At 45.3% G+C, this 19193-nt stretch overlaps 1 protein-coding gene and 1 long non-coding RNA gene across 4 annotated transcripts in view; one reads left to right on the top strand and one right to left on the bottom strand.

The window, feature by feature from the left end:
* Positions 1-428: 428 nt before the first annotated feature.
* Positions 429-16205, bottom strand: LOC308592553. 2 transcript variants are annotated; one of them, XR_014010540.1, is made up of 3 exons: positions 16070-16205; positions 7082-7230; positions 429-3819 (listed from the first exon to the last, which is right to left on the bottom strand). It is a non-coding gene; the product is annotated as an uncharacterized lncRNA (long non-coding RNA). The 2 variants fall into 2 exon arrangements; XR_014010541.1 differs by lacking the exon at positions 16070-16205 and adding an exon at positions 7652-8330.
* A 192-nt stretch (positions 16206-16397) lies between these two features.
* CNKSR1 (connector enhancer of kinase suppressor of Ras 1) overlaps positions 16398-19193 on the top strand; it is a 31300-nt gene continuing 28504 nt past the window's right edge. For both annotated transcript variants that reach the window (XM_081204058.1, XM_081204057.1), the window contains exons 1-2: positions 16398-16535; positions 18697-18854. In XM_081204058.1, the coding sequence (XP_081060184.1) occupies positions 16484-16535; positions 18697-18854 (210 nt within the window). In that variant the 5' untranslated portion in view covers positions 16398-16483. The remainder of the gene's footprint in view (positions 16536-18696; positions 18855-19193) is intronic.

Genomic DNA, 19193 nt, shown 5'->3' with positions numbered 1-19193 from the left:
TTGGTTAGGAAAAAAATATATACCACTGGATTGTAAGGGGGGGAACCCTCAAAGTGGTTTACAAAAAAGAAAAACAACAACAAAATTATCAATAAAAACTCTTTAAAAACCACAAGTGGAAACATTTAAAACATAGTAAAAATCAGTGATAATCTAAAAACAGATTAAAACACCTGTCACCATTCTACATGTCTGGGTAGGCTTGCCTAAACAAAAATGTTTTTAGCAGGCTCTGCAAAGAGAACAGTGAAGGCAGCTGCCTGATGTCAACAGACGGAGAGTTCCGAAGTGTGGGCCCTGCAAACATTTAAATAGGTAGTTGTGTAACATTATCAGTTGATAATTGTTTACAAATGGTCTGCTTGCTCACAACAAGGAATATTACATTGCAAGGTCTGGATGTGTTTGTGGGGTTTTTTAAAAACCTTTTTCGGTATTTAGGTGGTTGAATGAGATACTGCAAATGTACATCTCATTTAGGTAAGCATGGAACTGTGTACCAGGTTCAGATTTCTGGGCTGTATGGAAGTAATTGAATCATTTTGGGTTACACTGTGGTGTATGCTACATGCCGACTTTCTAGGCCATATGGAAGTATCATTAAACGTAAAACTGCTGTGATTGAGTGAGTTAGGCCCTAACATCTTCTATACGCCGTGTGCCTTGTCATGCCTGTTGAATCAAGATATTGCTAGCCCTTTTAGACCCTGGAAATAATGGGAGAGGATCCTGCGGCCCTCCAAACATTTTTGGACATTTCTGTTTGCATCATCCCTGACCCTTGGCCTTAGGGCTGATGGGAACTGGGGCCCAACAACACCTGGCGAGCCAAAGGTTTCCCACCCCTGCTATAAATGGTTGGCATCCTAGGAGCAGAAATAAATCCTTTGCCACAGCCGTTCGTGCATATTGCTGCAACGCGTTTAGCTGTTGACATCTGCTGAAACAAGCACATCATTTGCTGTGGATCAGCAGAGATTAAGCCTCTATACAAAAAGGCTTTTGGAAGAAGAGGGAGGGATGCTTTTAATCGCCACTACTGCCTCTCCCTTAGCTATTTAGGGGGGACACAGAGTCAAGAACTATTCTAGCCTTTGTTTATGGCTCTGATCATGGAATCTGTTGCAAGTCTCTAAACTATGATAATCTGTGTTGTTTGTTTTTAACGGGTGAGGGGTGTGACTTGGGAGGGGCGTTGCCTGCACAGGGTCCCAAGGAGCACATAGAGAGGTCTGAAGGTTCACATTTGACCCCTGGGGTTTCCCCACCCTTGCTTAAGGAAAGACTGGCTTTGGTCATGTAGCAAACAGCTGCTCCCAGGGTGCAAAAATGACACAGGCAACATTCTTTAAAACAGAGATTTATTGTACACAGTGCAACACGTTTATTCCTAGCATTGTTGATATGAGACAGATGAATCGGCTAGTGTGGTTGAGAGCTAGCTGCCTTAGCAAGAGCCTAATCCAGAGAGGAACAAGGGCAGATTTTGGTGTTGAAGATTTAACGGGGGCCATAGCTGAGTGGCAGAGCACCTGCTTTGTATGCAGGGGTCAAGCCCTGGTATCTTTAGCTTAAGGAGCAGTGGATAGCAGGTGATGAGAAAGGCCTCTGCCTGAGAATCTGGAGGGCCTCTGCCTGCCAAAGTAGACAATACTGGGCAAAATGCAAAAACCACTCTGATCTGGTAAACGGCAGTTTCTCGTGTTCTGTGGGTAAATTGGTCTGAAACTCCCTGAAGAAGGCAACAATTATTTTCCTGTAAGAGGTGAAAGATTCACCTGCCTCGCCTTTGCACCCTTTGAAACTCCTCGCCAACCCCAAATCATGGGTGCACTTTTTAAAACGGAAGGCTGAGCGCCTTTAAAAATCCCCCTCTCCTTAATTGCTCATGGGAAGGCATGATGTAGGTCACGGCTGTCTGGCCACATATTCCGTTACGTAACAGGCAGTCTGCAGTTCCTTTTGGTTTTCCCATGATGCACTGCTTTGGCCAAGTCAAGTGGGAGGGAGCAGACAGCGAATGCGCTCGTTCAACCGTCTGTAATACATTCGCTTGCCTTTTAATGCAGTGCATTATGCTCATCCGACCTTTTCTCCCTGCCCCTCTGCATAGTGTGAGGGGGTGGGCCTGGCCCTCCAGGAATAAACCCCTTTTCTTTGGGAATTGTGTAAGACTTCGATCTTAGCCTATAAAAGACCCACCTTTAAACCTCCATCTGTAACAAAGGATCCATATTTAATTTCTTACTGTAGATCTATGTCGTCTTTCTCCCTCTTTCCTATTCTCTCAAAACAAGTGTGAGGGATCTTTTTTGACCCATGGGCCACATTCTCTCCTGGGCAAGCTCCCGAGGGCCACATGCTGGTGGTGGGCCAGGCTGGAGGCAGAAGTGGGCAGAGCAACAAATGCAAATTTTAACTTTTGTACAGTATCTGCACACACCCCTCTACATCTTCCATCCGGACAAGTGAGAGGCTTCATCAGATTTCTAGGACACAATCCGGGGTGTAAAGCAGGGCCAGGGAGGGGTGTAGCCTGGGGAGAGTTCGGAGGGCCAGACATTTGGCCTCTGAGCTGAAGGTTCCCCTTCCTTGTCTTAACCACTGCTCCAGCCCCTTTAGGTCAGGCTGGTACCCATGTGAGGGTCCTAACACTGCACTGAAGATCAGTGCTGTAAGGCAGATGCAGGGAACATCTGGTCCTCCAGGTGTTGCTGAACAACAGCCATTGGCCATGCTTGCTGGGGCTGGTGGAGTTGCACTTCAGCAGCATTTAGAGGTCCAAAAGCTTCGCCATAACTGCTTTAAGGCAGCAACTGGCAGGAGTGTGCATGTCACTCTAGCAGCTTAGGATGATGCTAAGAGGAGGACCTGCCTGCTCTGCCATGACAGGGTGGCTTCTGACTTCACAAACTGAGCAGCTGAGTTGTTGATACTGGCAATTTCCCCTTTTCTCCATTGGGCTATATCACTTAATGTATGTCGTCTTTCAGGTGGTTCATAAAACAAGTGGGGTGGCCTTTGTGTTTAGCAGGGAGGTTCTGGGCTACAGGATCAACCCTGCTGATGGGTGGGCAGGTGACACCAGCTCAACTACCACCATGTGTGGCTGTTAATCCCCTGTGAAGAAAATACCCAACTCTATTACAGTGTCAAATAATAATAATAAGTCCCCTGGAGGGCAATCTTAACATGCCCAGGCAGAAAGCTTCCTGTGACAAGCTAAGGCAATATTGGACCCGACCAATGAGGTTAGCTCTTCAGCTTCCTTTCCTGCGTGGCCATCCTGGTTTAAATCCATTTCTGGGCTTTGAATGAGGATCAGATCCAGGGGTGAATTGGGGCAGAGGAATGCAACCCTGGTAGTGGCCCCCTGAAACTAGAATGAAGCAAGTTGGGCAATAGCTGAGTTGACCAGGAGGATCCAGGAGGAGAGAATGAAACTAGCATGGCCGGAAGGGGCACTAGCGACACACTGTCTGTGAAAGAACAAGGAAAGTTGGCGCTGAGTTTTCTAATGTGAGCCACCCAGCCGGCGCATGCACAGGATACCTAAAGGATGCTGCTTGTGCCGCAGAGTGTGTGCCAGGGTCTCTCTCCAACCTTGTTTCTTTTCTGTGCGTTCCTGGAATCCTCTTTGGCCCGTGCAGCTGCCGCTTGGCAGCCCAAGCGTCAAGGTTCCGGATTTGGTTTGGTCTCTTCACTCATTTGCCGGGCGCTGTAATAGGAGAGGCTTAATCCCATAATGGCCAGCAGTAAAGCCAGGTGATTCAGCAGCCGGTCTTGAGGTTCCGACTCCAGTCCACTGGCCAGTTGCATCTGTAGGGATGGAAAAGTTGAGGTGTAAACCTTTAGAACTGGGTTGGAGAATCTCCTTATACAGTACAGAGTCAGAGCCACTTGACCCATCCTGACTGGCAGTGGCTCTCCAGGGTTGTTGGGCATCAAAAGCGGTGCCCTCAGGTCTGCTTGCAGGCTTCCTGTTGCCATCTGGTCGGCCACCGTAAGAACAGGATACTGAACTAGGCGAACCTTTGGTCTCATCTAGCAGGGCTTCTAATGCTGCAGGACTCCCAACTTCCTTCAGCATGACCAGTGATCAGGGATGATGGGAAATGTAGTCACCATTTTGAGAGCCATGGGTTCCCCATCGCTGCTTTAGAATGTCAAAAGCAAACCCGGCATTTGTGTAGTGCAAATCGGTCAAATTCATACTACGAATTATACCCCAACACCAAAATACAATGCTGTATTGCAAATTACACTTTTAGGCCGCGGGAGAGAGGTTTTTCAGTTTTTTTTGTTTTTGTTTTAACCCTCTACCTTTTTTAAATGATTGATGATAATAATTTGTTATTGATACCCCGCCCATCTGGCCGGGCCTCCCCAGCCACTCTGGGCGGCTCCCAACAGAATATTGAAAACACAATAAAACATCAAACATTAAAAACTTCCCTAAACAGGGCTGCCTTCAGATGTTTTCTAAAAGTCAGGTACAGTAGTTGTTTATTTCCTTGACATCTGATGGGAGAAACCGTTCCAGTAGCTAACAAGTGCTAAATCCCTTTCCAAGAACGAGCCTTTCTTTGTTTACTTTTACACTGTGTTTTGGCAAACTAGACCATACCTTCTGCATTGTGCAGCACCGGTTTAGACTTAAGACACACCCTCTCTCGACATCCTAGCAAACGGGGAACTTTGCTGAAGAGTTTGCCTCAGGGATTGTCATCTTGGTTAGTTGTACATCATTAACTTTGAAGTAGCTGATATTACACAGGCTGCTGGAGCAATTCTGTGTTAATTCAGTGATTAGAGCTGTTTCCGTATATGACACTCGGGGGAGAAATAGGGTTGCCTGTTTAATTTTGCAGTGGACCTTGCCTGCAGGTCATGCAAATCAGCCATGCTTGCCAGCCAGGTAGGTGGTGGACGAGAGTGCACACAGATTGTGAGCTCATGCCAAGAACCAGAAATTTACAGCATGATCCTTTATAGGTCTATCCGAAAGCAAGTCCCAGTGTGGCTTATTCCTGGGGGAGTGGGTACAGGTTTGCAACCTTAATTTCTAGAAACCTGACAGAGGGAGGCAGAGATGAAATCTGAAAGCTGCCTGGCATGTTTGGCAGAGAGGTGGTGGTAGTGTGAGGTTTTTGTGTGTGTGTTTGTACTAATAACGTTTTAAAAAGGTATTCCCAGCAGTTCCCCAAATGTCTGTCGTGTACCAGGGACAGGTACCAAGTGTAGGATTAGCCAGTGGATCTATTCTTTTTTGATGATGCTGAAAATCCCATTTGGGTACCCTAGAGTATGGTTAAACTAAGTGCAGTCTCCAGCGCTGCAGGGCTTTGCATGAACCAGCGAGCATCTCCTCACGTGGCTCTGCCATACGCAGCATCCTCCCCTCTCCTCCGCTGCCCAGAAACACACAGCTCTGTTCGGCAGGCAGTGCGATCTAAGAGATGCATGTTGCTAGCCAGCTCTTGTTCACGTGAACTTGGAGTGTTAAACTGACAACCTGGTTTGAAGGCAGGTGTGCAGGTGTTAAGTTAATATTCATATTAACTTAATAAGCGTGCAAAGTTAATATTCAGGCTTTTAAAAAAATCTATGGAAGCTGGATGTCAGAAGATGTGCAAGTGGGATTTAGGCTAAGGAAGGCCAATTTCTTAATGGGGGTGGAGAATAATGCTGCTTCCTCATTCACCCACCCCATGTAGGAAGCCACCTTACACTGTTTCAAATCACTGGTCCATCTAGATCAGTATTGTCCACACTAACTGGCAGCATCTCTCCAGGATTTCAGACAGGGTCTTTCCCAGGCCTACCTGGGGGTCAAACCTGGGACCTTCAGCAGGCAAGTCATGCACTCAACTGCTGAGCTAGTGCCCCCTCCCCTAAACAGAGTCAGAGTTGGTCCACCTAGCTGTGCCTTGTCTGTAGTGGATTTCAAACAACAATCTTTCCCAGTCCTGCCTGGACACACCAGGGATCAAGCCTGGGACCGTCTGCTTGAAAAACAAATGTTCTGTGGCTGAGCTATGGCTCTTACCTCTTTTGTTCCCCAAGGAAAAGTAGCTGGGAGATAGCGGGTTTTGTACAATAAAACAGAACAGCCAGCGGTGATAGGGTTAAGCAAGGTGTTCCCCAGCTCAAAGTGGCAGCAGCCTATGGTCACTTTTTGTCAGCTGCAAAACTAAAATGATCCTCACTGTTGATACGTATCTGTTGCTGTGAAACAAGTTCCATTGCAATCAATGAATTTCTGGTTAAGACACAGCTGAGACCTAGCTCGGAGAGCTGCAACCCTTCTAACTTTATCTTTACGTCAAAGTAAGCCCCACTGAGCTTCGGTGTTAAGTGTTCCTTGGCTACTCAGTGGATGGATCATGGCAAGTTCTCAGTGAATGCATCAACTGAAAAACTCAAGGCTCTCCAAAGGTTTAGTTGCGGCACACCTTGAAATTGCTAGGAACTGGAAAGGTGAAACCACTTATCGACAAGAACTTGGCTTGATAGAGTCTGGCACTTGGCACTTGGTGAAAAGATGACCCAAGAGTGCAAACAGGTGTGGGGCAGGGTTAGCATTAACTGACAAACCATGGTTGCTAGCCATCTATGCCCTCCTAAATGTTGTTGAACTCCGGATCCCATCAACTCCAACCAACATGGCCAATGGTCAGAAATGATGGGAGCTGTAATCCAGCAACAGCTCAATAGCTGCAAGGCCACAGGTTCTCCACCTGAAATCTAAAGAGTTTCCCCATATTATTATTATTATTATTATTATTATTATTATTATTATTATTATTATTAGCCCACCCTTCACCTTAAGGACCCAGGGAAGGTTACATCAATTTAAAACACAACATTAATAAAATAATTGAAACTTAAAATCACAAAATACAATCACAAAAAATAGGGTGGGTCCTGCAAATATACATCACAGGTGTCAAAAGGGCAGGGTAACAATTCATTCAGAGTCTAAAATTACCTAACCACACTACTTTGGAACTGATTCTGCTCAAGATCACAGACTTTAAAACATTCTAACACTCCACAAGGTAAGAAGTATTGAGCTTACTTGTAGGAGGCGGAAGTACCCTGGGGTTAAACACTTTAGACGGAAGATCATAGCCCAGAGCAAGTGAGAGAGAGGATAGGTTGCTGTCACCTTTCCCCCCTCTGATTCCTCCCTCGTAGCTTTGTAGAGTTATTTTAAGTTGATTCAGGCTGTGGGAGGAAGGGGAAAGAGCTCGTTAGAATATGGTGACCAAGAACAGAAGGAGGAAGAAGAGGAGGAGGTTGCAGCAAACACCGACTGAAATTTTGTAGTGGAACTGTCTATAGATCTTGTCTACAGGTAGCCCAGTTGGCAATCAATGAATTATCTTTGGGGAGTGCCCACCATTGCTAAGGGCTAACTGCACGGACTGTTTTAGAGTTAAGTAAATACAATTCACATTTCAGCCACATCAGTCGCCTACTGCAGGGCAACTCCCTGGGTCACAGCGGTGCACGGTGGAACATCGTCCTACATTCCCCCATTGCTCCCAACCATCTTCCCCATTCTTCAGCCTGCCCTGTTCCCATCCTGTTCATTTTTTACTCAGACACAAGGGCGATATTCATAAGCATTCATCCCACCACTCACCAGCTTCTGGATCCCGTTCCTTGTGTGTCGCGTTCCAGCAGTACAGTCGGGCAAGTGTGTTATGGGAGCGCTTAAATATTGCCCTCCTCCCATCGCTGCCCGATGACGATCCCTTCCGCAGCCAGCCTCAGGAGCAGCTGTCACAAGAGATCAGTGCCTGCTGCTCTGCCGACCGCACGCTATCCACGTGTGAAGAGGAGTCGGCTTTGGTTGCGGAAAGAAAACTTGTGAGTGCTTTGTGCTGCTCGCACCATCCAAGGAGAACCAAGTTCCACCCCGATGCAGCAAAAATTTCAAAGCTGGCCTTTCCTCTTCTAATTTTATTATTTTCAAAATCATGTGCATATATGTCTGAGAAACAAAGATAACCCAACAAACCCAATGGAGTTTTCCCTGGAGAACCCCCTAAAGTACATTATGGAAGTCAGCATTCCCATACATACACCAGGAGTTATAACAGTATACAACTGTAAAACATGCTCTTATGGGATCTACAAATTAGTAGAAACCTTTGGGACTGGTCTTTGGTTTTCCAGACAAAATAAAGCTCTGCCATTCTCCAGGAAAGATGTCTTTGTGCTTCGTTCCTCTTGCCAGTCTCAGCTGGTGCGGCTACAATACTACAGTGGTACCTTGGGTTAAGAACTTAATTCGTTCCGGAGGTCCGTTCTTAACCTGAAACTGTTCTTAACCTGAGACACCACTTTAGCTAATGGGGCTCCCACTGCTGCCACACAATTTCTGTTCTCATCCTGAAGCAAAGTTCTGAACCCGAGGTACTATTTATGGGTTAGCGGAGTCTGAAACCTTAAGCGTCTGTAACCTGAAGCGTCTGTAACTCAAGGTACCACTGTATTCCATAATGGCAATACGCCTTATGCCAAGTATTCAAAGTTTGCATCTTTTAAGTCTTTCCAAAATGCGGCTATAACTATACAACACAGGCTTTTGTACCTGTAGGCCTTACCAACAAAGAGTGCTTTCACAAGGTTGCCACCTAAAGCAGATGCATTGTGGGAAAGGTCAGTGAGTGTAAAGATGGGGAGGTGACCTAAAGATGCATCCATCATCCTCTGAAATGTTTTTTTTTTCATTCCAACTTTTTAAAAACTGAATATAAAAGCATAAAAAGAGCCTTGCGGAATCAGGCCAAAGGCTCGTCTAGACTAGCATCTTGTTCTCACAGTGACCAACCAAATGCCTATGGGAAGATGTTCCTTCAGGTATTGCGGTCCTGAGCTGTTTAAGGCTTTATACTGTAGGTCAAAACCAGCACTTTGAACAGCGCTGGGTTTAGGGTGGGTATGGGCAGTTCCCCTGCACAGGACATCGTGCCAAGGAGCGCAAAACAACAACAACAACAACAACAACAACAACAACAACAACCTACACTTATACAGGTACCTGCTGAGAAGATCCATAAAAAGCAACTGTACCAAAAGAAATTGTTGTGAAAGTAAGAAATATGGGAAGGGGTGTCATAATCATATTACCAGAGTCTGTCTGGAAACTAACTGGAAGCCAGTGCAGTCAGGTCAAGATCCGTGCAATATGCTCATAATGCCTTGCCCCAGTGAGTAACCTGACTACCGAATTCTGCACCAGCCGAAGTTTCTGAACCATCTATAAAGGCAGCCCTACATATAACGTGAGGCAGTAATGTAACCTAGAGACTGCCAGGCATAGACAAAAAGTGATGAATGTTCCTGTCCTGTCCATAACTACCCCCCTTTAAAAAAAATGCAGAATTTTATAAGGTGATTCAATTGTGGAACCTATTCGTTGCAAGTGGCATGAGTTTTGGAGTGATAGTTCATCAGCATCAAATATTTAGCCAGTTATGCCTAGGCCCTACACTGTGAAATATTTTGAAGCAACTCCAGTCTACACACAGAGAGGAAACCCACCAGCTCCAATCAATGGACCAGCTGCAGATTACTTTGAGCCATACAGTTGCCTGAAATAAATCACTGGCGATTATCTTGATGCTCTGCTTCCTGTTAATCTGCTGGCCCCTGGTCAGCTTCCCCAAATAAGGTGGGGCAAAAGATAATTACTGTGGAATGATCTTGGAAGCACGGAGACAACATCTGCCTTCTGTTATATTTACCCCCACTTCTCTGGGCAGTGAGCAGCCCAGGGTAGCAGCGATAGTGTTTAACTGTCTTTGAACGAGAGCTCTGAGGCAAGCTCTGGTCTCTTGGCAATATTTGTTTCATGCATCAATGTACAAGCAGAGGGCACTGAAAGTGATCCCTAAAACAGGCTGCAGATCTGCCAGCCCCACATCAAATTTGACTGATTGGATGCTAGTCTATCAGGGCAAATGGGGCACTTCCCCACCGACCTGTCAGCTCTTCGCCAGCCCCCACCTGTCTGCCTTCTTAAAACCAGTCTAGAAGGTGCCCATTGGCTATCAGCTTGCTCTGCCTTAGATGCAGTGTTGTCCTTGTAGAACTCAGCAAAGAAGAGGATAAGGGAAAAACTAGAAGTAGCTGGCTCTGCCTCTCACTGGCTCTGGCTCCACCTAATGTTTGTCTCCTTGCCTTCTACCCTGCCAGCCCTAATAGGCACTAGCCATCACTGCCTGATGCTGCTCGACTCCAGTTCCTATCAGCCTCAGCCAGAGATTGTGGGAGTTGTGGTCTAACAACACCTGGTAGGTCATAGGTGCCCTTCCCCTGGTTTCCTGCCCTTTGTGAAAAATTCCAGGGCTGTTTGCAAAATTTCAAAACCAGAAAAATAGAGTGTATTTGTGTGCGTGCCATTTCTATCAGATTTCTCCAGACAGGACTATCGGTGTAGGGGGCCCCAAGGCAAATATGTGGGCAGCTTCCTGAAAGTTGAGAAATGAATGCTGATAGCCGATTCTGGCGCTTTGTCTTCTTGGGACTCTAATAAGGCAAGATGGTTGTCAGAAGAGATTACTCATCCAGATAACCATCCATGCTAGCCAGGGGGAAGAGAACAAATTGGTGTGAAAACAAAGAACAATAGGCTACAGCTTGGAGAAGGACACAGAACTGAGGTTTAGGCTCAGAACTGTGGGGATGCTAGAGGTTCCCTGGAGAAGCTACGAAGGAGCACCAGGAAAAGGCTGTAGCTCAGTGGTCCCAGGTTCAATCCTAGTATCACCAGGAAGGGCTGGAAAATACTCTGTGCCTCAAACCCTGGAGAGTCCGTGCCTGTCAGTGTAGGCAGTACTGAACTACATGGACCACTGATCTGAGTCAGTATCCATCTTCTATGGAATGTGCAAGCTTCATCTTCAGCTGTGCTCCACCTGTATATTTGTAAATAAACACAAATATTGCAGAACGCTGATAAGATTGTAGTGATTGTAGATTGTAATTCCTGGCAAAGGAAACCAGCCCCCCCCCCCCCGAAACTTCTCGCTGTTTGCAGAACTTGGTTTTTGTGTTTCACACTGGTGTTAACTGTGGGATTGCATTTCCCCTGCGTGGAACTGCAAGGTGGTGTGATGAACAGCAATACTGCTCATGCAATTTGATGTTGGAGCCCTTGCAAGAGAAGTTTGAAGAGAGTCTCAGAAGACACTTTGAATCCAATAGAGCATACAAAATTCTCTGAGAAAGGTACTTCACCTTCAGCCAGTTCACAATTCTCTGCCTTGACGTGCATTCAAAAAATTATAATAATTCAAAAAGGACCATTCTGTTTCCAAGGGATATTGATTCAGTTTGCATTTACGGTAAATTGTACACTTCCCAAAACAACATGAGAACCAAAACACAGCCATCCTTTGAAATTCTCACTTACTGTGCGATGCAGTTCTCCAAGCAATGTTAACAAAAATGTACATATTAAGGGGGAATGTGCCCATAATTCTTTGAGGGAAAGAATGTGCTTTGAATGTGTTTTGAAGGCATACTGTGTACACAGCCTTAGTGCAAAAAAAATAAAATAAAAATGTAGCAATGTGGTCACCAACTTTTCTTTTCACTGGTCCTGCTCTGATGCTTTTAGTGGCAATAACCTGCAGAAAACAATTAAGGACATAAGAAGAGCTCTGCTGGATCAGGTCAATGACCCATCTAATCCTGAATCCAACCAGATGCTGATAGGAAACTCACAAGCAGGAGCTGAGTGCAACAGCAACACTCCCCACTTGTGAGTCCCAGCACCTGGTATTTAGGGGTGTGTGCCTCTTCTGACAGTGGAGGTAGAAAACAGTTGTTGTGGCTACTAGCCATTGATAGCCTGACCCTTCATGAATTTGATAATCCTCTTGAAAGCAATCCAGCAACTCAACTTTGACACAGAAATTACTGAAGAATTATTCCATGATGTAACAGCATAGATACGTAGCTATGCATGCAGTGATGTCTTCAGTGATGAGTAGATCTCTGGCATTCTTTGTCTGCTGATTTATCTCCCTCTAGCGGTGATTAGAGCTCATCTTCACACCAGCATTGAATAGTTTGAAGATCATTATTTGATCATGTGGAGGTTTCTTTCTTTCCTTATTTTAATATACTACTCTGTAGGCATTGCCAGCTCTGAAATTATTGCCGCAACATATTTTTGTAACCAAGGGGCGCGGGTGGCACTGTGGTCTAAACCACAGAGCATAGGGCTTGCCGATCAGAAGGTTGGCAGTTAGAATCCCCATGACGGGGGTGAGCGCCCGTTGTTCTGTCCCAGCTCCTGCCCACCTAGCAGTTCAAAAGCACATGAAGTGCAAGTAGATAAATAGGTACCGCTCCGATGGGAAGGTAAATAGTGTTTCCGTGCACTGCTCTGGTTCACCAGAAGCGGCTTAGTCATGCTGGCCACATGACCCAGAAGCTGTCTGCAGACAAACGCTGGCTCCCTCGGCCAGTAAAGCGAGAAGAGCGCTGCAACCCCATCCGCGACTGGAATCATCCGTGACTGGACTGGTCAGGGGTACCTTTACCTATTTTTGTAACATAACTTTCAGATTTCAAGAGTTTGCATCCAAGTGATTAAAATCCTCAGATTTCCCTGATGTTAAGATGAACATGCCATAATGTAAAATCACCACTGCAATTTCAGCTCTGTAGTATTTGCAAACACAATGAATACTTCTGGATTTTGTTTGCATTGAGCTCAGTGATGGGAAGCCTTCGAGGGCTATATCTTATCACCTGGTTTTATACTTGGCTATCTCTTCTAACATAACCAAAGAACAGGAGCTGCTGCTGCTGCCCCCTCCACATCTGCTGCCTGGAACAGTTGCTTCACCTTGTCTAATGGCAGAGCCAATCCTGCCTGGTTAGGATTAGCAAACTGGAGTGCTACTGCTTAGCAGTAAAGGCATAGAGAAATTACCTGAGAACATGCAAACCCTAGACTTGAAATCTGACTTTGGAAAAGCATCTGACTTGGTATAAGGCAGCTTCCTGTATTCCTTCCCAGGAAGATATGCAGGTAGGAGCTGGCTTGACTGTCTATGGTGAATGGTCACCAGCCACAGGTTTCGTCTCCAGTTCACTGATGTGCCAAACACTATTCCTTTACCTTTTTCCATGTGAGAAATGGTTGAAATAAATGCCAATGGAGGGTACAATATGAATGTTGATAGTGCTGTGGAAAATAAATGATTTTTTTTATTAAAAAAAATTATTGTCTGACACCAACATTACAATCTTTGCTATTTAACCAGGAATTTTAGATAGAATTTTAGGCAGAACTGCTTCTTCATCTTTTTTGAGACCCAATGTGGTGTAGTGGTTAGGACTTGTGAGGCCAAGCTTCAAATCCCAACTCAGCCATGAAACTCACTGGGTGACTTTGGACTAGTCACAGTCTCTTAGCCTAGCCTACATCACAGGGTTGTTTTGAGAATAAAAATGGAGAAGAGAACCATACCTTGAACTCCTTGCAGGAAATGGCCAAGCAGGCAAAAGGAAGGGAGATAGTAGTAATGGGGGACTTCAATTACCCGGATATTTGTTGGATGTCAAACTCAGCCAAGAGCATAAGGTCAAACAAATTCCTCACTGGCCTTGCAGACAACTTCATTGTCCAGAAAGTGGGAGAAGCAACAAGAGGAACAGCCATTTTAGATCTGGTCCTAACCAATGTTGATGACCTGGTTAGTGGGGTAGAAGTGGAAGGATCATTAGGCGCGAGTGATCATGCTCTTCTGAAGTTTACTATACAGCAGAAAGGAGCAGCCAAGCATACTAGGACTCAATTTCTTGACTTTAAGAAAGCCGACTTCATAAAACTTAGGGAAGTACTGGGTGAGATCCCATGGACAGTAATACTAAAAGGAAAGGGAGTTCATGGTGGCTGGGTGTTTGTTAAGAGGGAGATAGTAAAAGCACAACTTTAGGCAATACCAATGAGACGGAAACATGGAAGGTGCCTAAAGAAGCCAGGGTGGCTATCTAAAGAACTTTTAACTGAGTTAAGATTAAAAAAGGATGTGTACAAAAAAATGGAAAAGGGGGGAAACCACCAAAGAGGAATTCAAACAAATAGCCAGCACATGTAGACACAAAGTCAGAAAAGCTAAAGCACAGAATGAACTCAGGCTTGCTAGAGAGGTTAAAAGCAACAAAAAAGGCTTTTATGGGTATGTCCGTAGCAAAAGGAAGAACAAAGAAACAGTGGGGTCACTCAGAGGAGAAGATGGTGAAATGCAAACAGGGGACACAGAAAGGGCTGAACTCCTCAATGCCTTCTTTGCCTCAATCTTCTTTGATAAAGAAAACAATGCCCGACCTGAAGAATTTGGAGCAAATGATTCAGCAGAGGAAACACAGCCCAGAATAACTAAGGAGGTAGTACAATAATACTTGGCTAGTTTAGATGTATTCAAGTCTCCAGGGCCAGATGAACTGCATCCAAGAGTATTAAAAGAACTGGCAGATGTGATCTCAGAACCACTGGCAGTCATCTTTGAGAATTCCTGGAGAACAGGCGAAGTCCCGGCAGACTGGAGGAGGGCAAATGTTGTCCCTATTTTCAAAAGGGGGGAAAGAGAGGACCCAAATAATTACTGCCCAGTCAGTCTGACATCAATACCAGGGAAGATTCTGGAGCAGATCATTAAGCAAACAGTCTGTGAGCACCTAGAAAGGAATGCTGGGATCACCAATAGTCAGCATGGATTTCTGAAAAATAAGTCATGTCAGACTAACCTGATCTCGTTTTTTGACAGAATTACAAGCCTGGTAGATGAAGGGAACGCAGTGGATGTAGCCTACCTTGATTTCAGCAAGGCATTCAACAAGGTGCCCCATGATATTCTTGTAAAGAAGCTGGTAAAATGCGGTCTTGACTATGCTACCACTCAGTGGATTTGTAACTGGCTGACTGACCGAACCCAAAGGGTGCTCATCAATGGTTCCTCTTCATCCTGGAGAAGAGTGACTAGTGGGGTGCCACAGGGTTCTGTCTTGGGCCGGGTCTTATTCAACATCTTTATCAACGACTTGGATGATGGACTCAAGGGCATCCTGATCAAATTTGCAGATGACACCAAACTGGGAGGGGTGGCTAACACGCCAGAGGACAGGATCACACTTCAAAACGACCTTGACAGATTAGAGAACTGGGCCAAAACAAACAAGATGAACTTTAACAGGGAGAAATGTAAAGTATTGCACTTGGGCAAAAAAAATGAGAGGCACAAATACAAGATGGGCGACACCTGGCTTGAGTTGAGAGCAGTACATGTGAAAAGGATCTAGGAGTCTTGGTTGACCACAAACTTGACATGAGCCAACAGTGTGACGCGGCAGCTAAAAAAGGGCCATCGAGTCCAACCCCATGCCAAGCAGGAAACACCATCAGAGCACTCCTGACATATGGTTGTCAAGCCTCTGCTTAAAGACCTCCAAAGTAGGAGACTCCACCACACTCCTTGGCAGCAAATTCCACTGTCGAACAGCTCTTACTGTCAGGAAGTTCTTCCTAATGTTTAGGTGGAATCTTCTTTCTTGTAGTTTGGATCCATTGCTCCGTGTCTGCTTCTCTGGAGCAGCAGAAAACAACCTTTCTCCCTCCTCTATATGACATCCTTTTATATATTTGAACATGGCTATCATATCACCCCTTAACCTCCTCTTCTCCAGGCTAAACATGCCCAGCTCCCTTAGCCCTTCCTCATAAGGCATTGTTTCCAGGCCTTTGACCATTTTGGTTGCCCTCCTCTGGACACGTTCCAGTTTGTCAGTGTCCTTCTTGAACTGTGGTGCCCAGAACTGGACACAGTACTCCAGGTGAGGTCTGACCAGAGCAGAATACAGCGGCACTATTACTTCCCTTGATCTAGATGCTATACTCCTATTGATGCAGCCCAGAATTGCATTGGCTTTTTTAGCTGCCGCGTCATATTTTAGGTGGACTTGCTCTCCCATAAGCGTGTATAAGACTGCAGGTTTACCTTTCCAGGCAAACTTCAGAGTGATAAATGCACTGTACCTTTAAGGAAGTTAGGCAAGGCGGTGAAACTGGTTTGTGTGGCATCCTGTTGAATCAGACGCTCGAAAATGGGGAGGGAGTGTGTGACTTCTCAGCAGCCAAAAGGTTATCAGCACCCAAGGATTGGAGAATGAGAGCTTCTTTGAACGTGGGTGAACTGCCCCCTCTACCTTTCCCAATTCCCCAAAGGGGGACAGCTGGACAACATTTACTAACTGCCTTAGAGAATCCTGCGTTTTAGAGAAGGCGGGCTTTACTGCCGAGTGACAAGTGGGCGGACTAACCAGAAACCCAGCTGGGAGTTACCTGCTGGAACCTGCAGGTGCGTCTTGAGTTTCATCCGTGATTTCCCTGGAACGGAAACATATTCCTCGAATAGGAGTGTCCAGAAGGGACTAAGCCAGGGCTTGGAACATGGATCCCATCTCCACCTGGAATACTAAGATGGTGGTGGCCTGGATGAGAGGTGAGAGGGAGAGCGGAACTTTGGGGGAATCTTTTTAAATCGGACAGGTGTGTGTTGTTGGGAGGGTGCTGTATCCGGCTATTGCGCCTCCATGGGACTCGAGGCTGGCCCATACTCGAGGAACTGGTAGAAACCAGGAGGTGTAAATCTGAGATAAAACTGCAACTATGACAGAGATGGCAGGAGTGAATAAGAGCCGACCTCTTTGCCCACAGGAATGAAGCACATTCCTGCTCTGGGCAGGCCCTTCTTACCTGGCCGGGCGGTTACTACGTGTTCAATGGAGTGGGAGGAGAAGCCACTCCCCCAAACAGTGTTGTGATTGCCATAACATGCCCGATTTTTCCATGGGTTGACTGTGGAGAGGTAAGGAAAGGATCTGGAGGTAGCTGTCAGACATGACTTTCTCCTCCTCCTTTGCCCACTTCTGGCTTCTTAAGACAGGGCAGCTCTCTTTCCAAATTTGCAGACCTGGGAGAGCAAGGAAACCAGTGCCAGATTTACGTATAAGCTAAGCAAACTATAGCTTAGGGCCCCACTCTCTTGGGGGCCCCCAGAAAAATTTAAAGGAAAAAACCCCCACTGGATGTACATTTCCAAAATATAAGATAAAAAACTAATAAAATAAAACCTACATACAGCAACAGTGTTTTGTAGGCTCCTATTTGTTATGTGCAAATGGCTTTAGATACCTATTAGTTCCATAAATTACCATATAGCACATATTCAACACAAAAAGCAGTGACAATTTGTTGTTGACAAAGGACAGCTGGACATATAAAGGGTCCCATTACCTTCAGTAGCTTAAGACCTCATCAAACCTAAATCTGGCCCTGAAGGAAACAGAATTGGAAAACTATGGGGGTGGCTGGGAAGAGGAAGAGAGATCAGCCAAGTCCTCATTTGTTTGCAAAAATAAGATTCTAATTAGATTTAGGACAGGGATAGAGAAGCCTTGTCTTCCAGATGTGTTTGTTTACAGAATTTATGTTGCTACTGTTAATCAATTTATTACTCGACCATCTGTATGTTTTTAACACTCGATTGGGAGCCGCCCAGAGTGGCTGGGGAAACTCAGCCAGATGGGCGGGGTATAAATAATAAATTATTATTATTATAAATTATTATCACCAGCAGGTTGCAGGGTGGGTTGCCACAAATGAAGTTCAGCATTCTATCCCACTTCTCACTTATCCTGCCCTGAGATCTTACAATGAAAGGTAGTTAATAATAATATTAATAATAATAATCTCAGGACAGGTCAAAATCATTTAAAATAAAATAGCTGTAATTTCTAATTAGATTTAGGGCAGGAACATGGAACCTTGGCCTTGTAGAAGTGTTAGTTTAAAGAATTAATGTCCTACTCCTCCTCACAACTGATTTCAGTGTGGGTCATTGCATTTTAAAATGCAGCAACCAGGAAAAGGCAAAAAAGTAATTGCAATGAAAAATCACAGCTGTGAATTCATCTGTTGTTTGACTCCAACACCTATCAGCTACCCCCACCTCCCAAAGCATGGCCAACAGTCAGGGATGATGGGATTTGTAGTCACACTATTTTTTAAATTTTTTTATTAATTTTCCAAACATGGGATTTGTAGTCACACTAGATCTTGAGGGGCACAACTTCTCCATCTCTGATTTTGGGGAAGAAATCAAAGTCATAAAAATATTTGTGGCCACATGAGGCTTGACAATGTCTTTCTTCTGCTCCCTTCCCAAGACTCCCCCAAACATGTGATTTCAAAGTTAAAATATAAGATTCTGTAAGCCTTGCCAAATTTGTTATCAGCTGTAGAAAACAGAGTCCTTGGACTCTGATAATGCTTCTTGCATGCCTGGATGGAAGATGGGGGCGGGGGGGGGCCTGTGTGAGTGTATTTGGAAACTAACCTACTATGCAAAGGTAAAAATGACATTCATTGCTCCTGCCACTTTTCAGCCTACCACTGGCATGTGACCCTTGCATGGCTACCCAAAAAGGATCCCGGGCTTTAAAAAAAATGGTTCCCCACCCACCTCCTAACTGAAGATGCCAAAGTTTGAACCTTCTGCATGCCAAGCAAGTGCCCTGCCATTGATCTATAGCTCTTTCCAAAACTTCTGGGCCAGTTTCATGAAAGAAAGAGGATCAAATGCTTTCCTCTTCTGCGTTTAGGTTTGGATCCAGCGTTACAAGACTATCCCTTTGAGACGTGGGGCCTGACTGGGAAGGGGCTGCTTCATCTGTCATATCGGGACCTGGAGGATCTGGGCATGAGGCGCGTTGGCCATCAAGAGCTGCTTCTGGAAGCTGTGGAGCAGCTTTGTGTATTGGTGAGCACATGGCTGTGAACCTCAGTGCGGCTCACAAATCCCTCAACAACTTGGGCCTCTGAAGTACCTTGAGGACCATCTGATTCCTTATATTCCACCTCAACTATGACGGGGCCCTTAAGGTAGTTCCACCCAGTTGACCTTCACTAGGGAGCAAACCTTTAGCGTGGCAGGCCCTGCCCTATGGAGATTCATCGGGGAACCTTCCCTCCCTTCTTTCTTTTGAAAACTTTATTATTTAGACTATCCTTTGTACTATGAATTTTCTCTATTTTAATCAATCGCTCCTGCCTATCTCTCACACAGATCTCTTCCATCAATCTTCTCTGTTTATGTGTC

Source organism: Podarcis bocagei (genome assembly GCF_964188305.1).
Source record: "Podarcis bocagei genome assembly, chromosome: 7".
In the NCBI taxonomy this organism is placed as follows: Eukaryota; Metazoa; Chordata; class Lepidosauria; order Squamata; family Lacertidae; genus Podarcis; species Podarcis bocagei.
This window is presented reverse-complemented; position numbering and strand designations above follow the sequence as displayed.